General features: G+C 49.0%; 1 protein-coding gene across 1 annotated transcript; it reads right to left on the bottom strand.

The window, feature by feature from the left end:
* Nucleotides 1-1,646: 1,646 nt before the first annotated feature.
* Nucleotides 1,647-3,214, bottom strand: LOC121989221 (aspartyl protease AED3-like). Its single transcript, XM_042543122.1, has one exon. The coding sequence runs from the start codon at nucleotides 3,180-3,182 to the stop codon at nucleotides 1,809-1,811; it is 1,374 nt and encodes a 457-aa protein (XP_042399056.1). The 5' UTR covers nucleotides 3,183-3,214; the 3' UTR covers nucleotides 1,647-1,808.
* Between the last annotated feature and the right edge of the window lie 6,091 nt (nucleotides 3,215-9,305).

Below are 9,305 nucleotides of genomic sequence, written 5' to 3'. Positions count from 1 at the left end.
AAAATGACGAGAGTGCGCGTACCCACGTACGAGGAATCTCCTCCTTTTTATGCACCCGCCTCGCTTCCAGAACCTGCCCTCCTGTCAGAAAACGTTAGACACTGCGCTTTGTCGTGTAGTCCTGGACACCTGTCGTGCTGCTATTGGTTGTGAAGGCATCTTCCTGTTTAGGAACCTCCGCCTTTACACATGGGCTTTGTCTTGTAGTGAGGGACACCTGTCAGGCCGCTATTGGTCATGAGAGCATCTTTTCCTTTAGAAACCTCCGCCTTCGCACCTCTCACTGGTATGTGATGATTAACCTTGACGAACAATTGTGATCCTTCCATTCCTGCACAGCTTGGCTCACCCTATTTATCGCGGTCGGCATCTACCTCGCACCCCTCGACCAGATCTTGCCTCTAAGCGTTACTTGTTAGTCGGGCTGACCCTACGCAGCCCTGTCGCTTCTGACCTGTGACTTGTCGCTTGCCCTTCCGGATCTTCGAGTAGCAGACCCGCAGACCGAGCCGTCTGTACCCAGCTCCATCGCTTCCGACCTTTGATTCGTGGCTTGCGCTTCCGGGCCTTCAAATTGCAGACCTGTAAATCGGGCTGTCTCTACCCACCTTTGCCGCTCCTGACCCATGAGTACTTGCTGGCCCTCGACCGTAAACCCGTAGATCGGGCTGTCTCTACATAGCTCTGCCGCTCCTGACCCATGAGTACTTGCTGGCCCTCGACTATAAGCCTGTAGATCGGGCTGTCTCTACCTAGCTCTGCCGCTCCTGACCCATGAGTACTTGCTGGCCCTCGACTGTAAGCCCGTAGATCGGGCTGTCTCTACCTAGCTCTGCCGCTCCCGACCTATACCCGGTGTTCCGCCTGTCGTCTTCCCTTGTCTTTCGACTACTTTGCCTCCTTGATCAACAAGTCCGCCTGGCCTCTGACTACCCCACATGCTTGCCTTTGACTGCCTAGCCAACCTGACCACTGACTGCTGAATCACCCTGACTATTGACCGCCACGTCCTCTTGACTCTTGACCGCTATATGACCTTTTCTTCTCTAACCCTTTCCTCTTGGGCCCCTCCATTGCCACCCGTATCACACTGTTAAGTGGTTAACAGCCTGTTTGGAATGATATGAAATTCAATTCCTTTTAGAATTGGAATTGAATTCCTTTGAATGATTTTTTAGCTAAGAATTGATATGGAATTCAATTCCAATTCCATCAAACAAGGCAAAAGTAAATCACACCTCTTTATGTGTGATTTAGATAGGGAATTCAATTCTCTATATTATGTCCATTGTGCCCTCATTCTCTCTTCTTTGTAAAAAAAGAAAAGAAAAAAGAGAGAAGGATAAAATGGTAAAACATAAGAATTCCATAACTTAAGTTGCAATTCATTCCAAACATGAGAATTGAATTCAACTCCTTATGGAATTCAATTCATAATGGAATTTAATTCAATTCCATGACTTAAGTTATTTCTAAACAGGATATAAAAGATAAGAGAAATCAAATTGTAATAAAACTGTCATTTTCTAACTAATTAGTTAACTGAACATCCAGTGGAGCCCTGATGATGAAGATTATTTTAGAATATATATAAGATTATCATCTTCTTTAACTTAATTTAAAACGATGAATTTAAACATGTAAACTTATTTTTCAAATCCATCGCAAAGTTTTCATGAATGAAAAACATCTTCTCGATCGGATGGATACATAGATAGATGCATGCAAACATAGCTACAATTCGTTACTTAATTTATCGATCCCTTGGGATTTGCAGTAGATTTTTCTGGCCGGGCAACGTCATTACGTCAGGCGGTGCAGAGCTCGCGGGCGATGCCGATTCTGGCGTTGGGCACGTCGAAGAGCAGCCGGTGATTCTGCTGTTGCATGTTTGCGATCACGTTCACCACCGAGTTCACGTTATCCGGCGCCGCCGCCATCGCCAGGCACGTGATCGACCCCGAGCTGCTGCGTATTACCACGTTCTCCGACGGCAATGTCACGTTCATGCCTGAGAACATTAGGGTCACCGTCGGCACGGCGGAGGCGGCGGCGGGCCCGTCGTAGCACGTGTCGAACCCGCCGAGGGTGGTGAGGTTGCCTGCTCCCGCGACCTTTGCCATCCGTCGCCGGAACTCGTCCCGCACGGCGGCGTACGCGGATGCGACTAGGCGAGTGAACATGGTCCCGGAGTCGACGATGGTGCCCGCGCCGGTGGCCGGGTCGAAGGTCAGCGCCGAAGAAGGTATGCTCACCGTGCGGCCACCGACGCGGATTCCGATGAGGTTGACGTAGTAGAGTGAGGGGCGGCGGGGGTTGGAGAGCAGGGGAGTGGTCTTGATCCGCTTGGGTTGGCCGACGGGGCCGAGGCGGAGGGAGCCGGAGAAATTGAGTGAGCGGAAGCTGGGGAGGCAGTAGGAGAAGGTGGAGGAGTAGAGGCTGTTGGTTTGAGACAGGAAGGACAGGGACCCGCGGCCGAGGCCGAGGAGCCCTTGCGGCGGCAGGGTGGCGCCGCCGCCAGTGACGCGTTGCAAGCACCCGAAGGTGTAGTCTGCCACGACGTCAGAGGCGAGCGCGAGGGCGTCCTGCGCAAGCCCCGCCTCGATGGCTGCGCTGCCGTAGGTGAGGTTGAAACCGCAGGCAGAGGCGGAGTCAGAGGCGGAGGAGCAGGGAGTGGGATTGGGGGCCTGCGAGCACTGCGGGGCGCCGCAGGGGAGCTGACGGAAGGTGGAGGAGAGAGAGGAGGAGAAGGCGGCGGAGGCAGGGCACCCGAGACATCCGGAGCAGGGGAACCAGGCGGCGTCGTTGCTGGTGTCGAGAGCCACCAGCATGGTCTGCGGCGGGGAACCGAGTTTGGCACGGACGACGTAGTTAGGAATCTGGAGGAGCTGGCGGCCGGGGGCGAGGGGGACGGAGGAGCGTCCGGCTGCGAGGGATGAGAGGAATAAGAGGCGAGAGGCGTCGCTGGCTTGGAGCTCCTTGATCAGGGCGTCCTCCCACGAGCTAGAGCCACCGGAGGCAGAGGTGGAGGAGCGGAAAGGGGAGCAGGGACCGAAGGCGTGGAGGACGCGGACGGTTGATCCGACGTCCGGCGGGGCGGCGCATTTGCCGGCGGCCGTGGCCGCTGCCGGCGCAGCCAAAACAAGTAGCGGCAGTATATTTAAGAACAGTAGTGAGGCCATCGCTTTCACTCAGCTCTTTGATTTGCTGCTCAACCTGAACCAAGCAGATGGATTTAAATAGAAATTACAAAAAAAAATTACATTTTGCCTCCCTACACTTTTCCCTACTTTTCATTTTACCCCCTATAACTTATTATATTAATTCTATCATATATAAACAAAATAGTCTTCATCTGAGGGTAATTTTTAAAACAGTTTTTTTTTACAAAAAAATTGCTCTAGCATTTTATGAATGTTTAATTGACTTTAGTATTTTTGTTTTACCACAAAAAAATGTGACAATCAAGAACAATAAAATAGGCACTTTGGTTGCAATATTCTAAATCACAAGGGGCAAATAAAAGTGAGTCAAACTGTAGGGGAAGGTCAAAATGTAAATTTCCGTAATAAGGAGGTTAAAATGATGAAACTATAATTGGATGCATTATTGGTTGCAATGTGAGGCACAGACTGGATTCCACGTAGTTCTGTCTCTTGCAATGGACACCAGCTCTTGTGCTTTGCTTCCCTTCATAATGCACCCCAACCAATGCCACCCCTTCCAACAGGACACGTGTCCAAGTGAAAAGACTGAGTTACTGATATACCGCTGACGTGGCAAATAGTATCCATCTGTCTTATTAAGATCTCATTAGATGTATAAAAGTATCTAGAGTTATGTAATTGTATCTGTCTTACAAGATTGAGTTTATTGTTAAGTTCGATTTTGATGTTGTGATTGATGATTTGGTATGTAAAGTTAGAATTGAAAGTGGATGAAGATGGGACATGCCATTGACCTGGAGAGAGTGAAAGCATACGATTGGCTGCTAGGAAATTTTTGTAGGTCAAATCAATAGCCTTAGGATTAATTATGTCGTAAAAATTGAATTCTTAAGTTATAAAATAAAATAATTAAAACATATGATTGTGCTACCACTCTTTAGACGTGCGAGGGTCACTTTCTTTATCATGCGTAATTGTTTTATCCAAGCAAACAAAGTTTATGAAAATAGTGGCAAAAGGAAAGAAACACTTGAAAAGAGGTCTATGTTGAATGGTATTGATGTAGTGATGATGACGAGTCTCATCATATTATCACGGTAAATGTTAAAGGAGGTTAAAGTTAAGATAGATAGGGCATCGACTTGTCAAGTGAAGTATGCCCCGATCAGGGAAGAAGGATCTGTCGTTGCCTTCGATACGGGAAGTAATCAAACAATCGATACTCAAGACAAGATGCAAAAGCTCGGTCGCTTCGCTCGACCTGGCAGCAGGTTTCGACCGAACGACTACCTGCTCGGCCAGACAACAGAGATCGATGTGCAAAATTCAACTTTGATCGAGCGGCTATCCTGCTCGGCCTAGCAACAGGCTTCGGCCGAGCGACTAACATCAGGCTTCGGCAATAGCAAAGTGTACCTTCGATCGAGCAAACGCACACTAAGAAACAACAAGGTTTCAGCCGACCATACAGGGGGGCACTAGGGCGGCAGAGTTCAGGCCGAGCGCTCATCCCGCTCAGCCTAGCAGTTCACTCCTAACAATATCCAGTGATATCCTTTTGGGAGTTGGTACCGTCGACACCGAGCATGAGCTGCCAGAAGATCGTACAGCGGAAGCTTCCATTGTCACTTCAGATATATGCTCGGCCCATTAAGTTACTGTGTCAAGGACACTTTACTGACAGGTCTTTCCAGGGGAAGCTTTGAAAAGCGTGCTCACCTTGGGAAGCGTGCATACACGCTGCCAGAGCTCTATATAAAATGGGGTCCAAGCATCAGTAGAGGTATGTGATATTCACTGTTTGTGTTATAATTCTTGTTGCTCCGCTTCATTCCTCATCATCGGTGACTGACTTGAGCGTCGAAGGGCTAACGCCGGGGACCCCTTCCCAGGCTTGACACTAACATAGTCTGCGTTGCAGGTCCACGCGGAGTCCACGGAAGGTCAGCGTGAGCACCACATCCCCAGCTTTCCGACTCTTCGACTTTCAGACAAGATCATATTTGATGCCGTCTATGGGAACACCACTTGAATCCGAGCCAAGAAAATGGAGGACACTGGATGACTTACCACCGTGATGCTCACTCAGGAGGAGCTTGAGATGCTCATTCAAACCCGAGCAGTAAAAATGATCGAGCAACAACAACAACAGGCGCTAGCTCATCGGCAAGCGTCGCAACCTGCAACATCGGCAGCCGACAGACGAGCGGGGCTGGAAGACCGAGCAGAACAAATCTACGTGTGGGGACAAAACCGAAGGTTGATCGGCACACAGGGAGAAGCGGCGCCCACGTCGATCCCCTTCCATCGAGCTTTATTCCAATCCCCCTCGGAAATAGCCCAAGCGCATCAGGAGCGGGGGTCATCTTTAAATGATGCTCCCATTCGGGATGCACGGAAAGGCAAGGCGCCCTGAAGCAACGCGTCTCCCAAACGATCAACTGACAGTTCTCAGAAGAGATCTTATAAGACCCTCTGCCCAGACACTACACTCCGCTGGCGATTAGGACGTACAACTGATCGGCCGATCTAGATGATCATCTGGGTCGGTTCGACAATGAGGTCACACTGCACCAATACACAGACGGAGTAAAGTGTAGAGCCTTTCTCACTACGCTCTCCGAATCGGCGCAACGCTGGTTCCAAAGACTGTCGGATGGCTCAATACGGAGCTTCAAAGACTTCCGAGCTACGTTCCAGCATCATTTCGCCAGCAGTTGGCGCTACCAGAAGACGAGCGTCAGCCTTTTTGCCCTAAAGCAAGGGCCCAAGGAAGCGTTCCGAGCGTATATCCAGCAGTTCAACCAAGTCGCCATGGACATCCCCTTGGTCTCATCCGAGACCATGATGGGCGCCTTCACCCAAGGGCTCGTCGAGTGAGATTTCTTTCGATTGCTCATCAGGAAGCCGCCCAGAGACTTCGACCATATGCTCAAGAAATTCAACGAGTATATAAACGTGGAAGAAGCCCAAGCGGCCAGAAGGAAAGAGGCGCCGACCAAACACTCGGCGCTGATCGAGCGCCAACCATTGAGTAGCCATCAGCCGCCCAAGGGGCCAAGGGCCGAAGGAGCGCTGCCACACCAGGAGATCAAGACACATGCCGTGCAGCATGTGGCTTCCGGTTGACCGAAGACATCAAAGGGCAAGGTATGGGCGTCGATGTTTTATTCGTTCCACCAGTCGACGACGCACAACATGTGAGATTGTCGTGACCTGACACCAATCATTAACCGACCGACACCAAGAGGATATTGTTGCCGATCTCCTTCTCCCGATCGACGACAAGACATCCATCGACCGGACGGAGAGAGGGAGAAAGAAGGGCGCCTGAGCCGCACCACCAACATCAGCGGAGGGATGACACTAATCCCTCCCGAGTCCCAGCCGAGAGAAATAGGTCATCCGCTCGGGAAGAAGAAAACAAGAACAACACTTCACAAGGAGAGATAGGCATGATCATTGGAAGGTCGACCGGCGACGACTCCAATCGAGCCAGGAAGTCATACGCTCGGCAGTTGGAGATCTATGTCGTGGGATATAGCAAAGAGAAGGCCGAAGGGCCTCAGATCAGCTTCGGCCCCAGCGACTTGGAGGGAGTGGAGATCTCTCATGATAACGCGTTGATCATCCGAGCGGTAATCGCTAATTACACAATTCATCGAACTTTTGTTGATACAGAGAGTTCGGTGAACATTATTTTCAAGAAGGCGTTCGATCAGTTGCAAATTGATCAAAGTGAGTTGCCGCCGATGATGACCCCGTTGTACAACTTCACTGGGAACGAAGTACTACCACTCGGACAACCTCACCTGGTCATCTCGCTCAGAGAAGAGCCACTGAGGAGAACCAGGACCACCAACTTCATCGTGGTGGACACTCCATCGGTCTACAATGTCATATTGGCTGACCGGATCTCAGTGGGTTCCGAGCGATAGTATCTACTTACTGCCAGAAAATCAAGTCCCGGTGGACGACTGGATGGGAGAAGTCAAGGGCGATCAGCTGGTCACTCGGCAATGCTACGTGGAGATGGTCAAGTCCGAGGCTAGGAGTGCTCGGAAGACCCCGCAATTGGAGGTAAACGCGATCACTTAAAAAACCCCTACCTTGGTATAAGAAGAAAAGGAGGAGGTCCAGATCCACCCCAGCCGAGCGGAGGCAACAACCTTCATTGCCGCCGACCTAGAGGAGGAGAAGAAGGCAGAGTTGGTCGTCTGCTTTAAATAGAATCATGATATATTCGCTTGGTCGACACACGAGCTTCCCGGCATCTCCCCGAGCGTGGCTCAGCACGAGCTTCATGTTAGACCGGACTCTCGATCGACCGGTGAAGCAAAGAAAAAGGGACTTCAGCGTGGAGCAACATATGATCATTCGGGTGGAGATAGAGAACCTACTGGAGGCCGGCCATATCAGGGAAGTCCAATTCCCGAGCTGGTTAGTCAATGTTGTGTTAGTCTCTAAGTCGGGCAACAAATGGCAAGTCTGCATCGACTTTCACGATCTGAACAAGACATGCTCGAAGGACTTCTTGTAACGCCCGAAAATTCTTAAAATTATTTTAGAAATATCCTAGTATTTTTCTGGAATTTTAGGATATTTTTCTGGAATTTTTGGAATAGCGGAAGTAGCAAAAACAAACAGAAAATGAAAACGGCCTAAGCGGGAATCGAACCCGAGACCTATGGTTTAAGGGATAATGCTAGTAACCAGTTGAACCCAGCAGGGCCGTGCTCAAAGGAAAGAGATTCAATAATATTTATGTTAGGTTTGGGCGGAAATTACCACTTAATATAAATAGGAAATAAATGAGTGAAGGGTTATTTGGATCGTGATTTTCCTCTCCTCAAACCCTCACCGCCGAACCTTTCCTTCTCCTCTCTTTCTCTCGGCGCCAACCACAAGGGAACCTAGGGTTCCACCCCAAGGGTCCCAAGGGTTCCTTCCGGCGACATCTCGGACACGAGGACGCTCCCCTCCGCGAGAGGAACGCGTGGACGCGAGAAGATTGTCGAAAGGATCGTCTCCACCGGAAAACCGGCGATTAGAATCGTAAGAAACTTCGAGCACGAGGTAAGAAACCCCTCACCTGCAGTATAAGTAGCTTCCGTTTGGTTTTCTATGCATTAGTTCAGTTATATGCAGTTTTTTTCGACACAAAGGGGTGCATTTAACCCTCCTCGCAGGTTTATGGATTTAGTGAGTGCCTTTGGATGGGCCGGACACGTCTTTACCCCCTTCAGTTGGAGGTTTTGATGTTGTCGGGTGCCTAAAGGTAGTCTCCCTAATAGAGAGGAGAGTTAAAGCACACTAGGTGTTCGATTAAATGGTTAGCTTAGAAAAATGCAACTTAGACATTTTTTATAGCTCAGAAAATGCAATGGGAGCATTTAAGATAGCTTAGTCAGCCTTATTACAGCTTTCATGGGACTACGGTCCAATGGGTGGGCTCCCACAGTCGCCTCTAGGTTTAGATAACCTAGCTCTGGGTTCAGATAACCTAGAACACAGCAAAATAAGCAATTAGTAGCTATATCCAGTATTTTATTTTCAGTAGGCACTGTACTGGACCAGATGTCCATTGGGTTGGGCTCCCACAGTCGTCCCTAGGTTCAGATAACCTAGTAACCCTACTAAATTTGGGACTTGCAAACCCGGGTCTAGTTAGGGATGCGCGCACAACAAAGTACAGTTACCGGGCCCAACAGCAGCATGATTACTATTTTCACTTATTACGATAATAGCTTCCAAAACTCATAATCTAGTTACGTGATCATAGTTAAATCAGTTTTAACCAGTTTCAGTTTCAGTTTTAGTTAGTTCTCCTAGTTGATACTATGAGTTAGCTCCATGCTTAGATTTATTATGCATGCTATGTTTCAGTGTTTATGCCATGTGATTTCAGTATGCCATGCTTTAACAAACTCAGTTCATGTTTTTAAATAGCATTCTTTAAAACATGTTTGCATCGTTGCATGTTTTAGTGAGGTAGATGGTTTCTTACTAAGCCTTAAGCTTACAGATACTTTTTCCTTATACTGCAGATAAAGGTAAAGAGAAAATGGATTAGCAGAGGTGTTGGTTGCTACTCGGAAAACCTATAGGTTCCACTGTACAAAAATTTTGTACAAAGGT

This window comes from Zingiber officinale, chromosome 6B, assembly GCF_018446385.1.
Source record: "Zingiber officinale cultivar Zhangliang chromosome 6B, Zo_v1.1, whole genome shotgun sequence".
Classification (NCBI taxonomy): Eukaryota; Viridiplantae; Streptophyta; class Magnoliopsida; order Zingiberales; family Zingiberaceae; genus Zingiber; species Zingiber officinale.
This window is presented reverse-complemented; position numbering and strand designations above follow the sequence as displayed.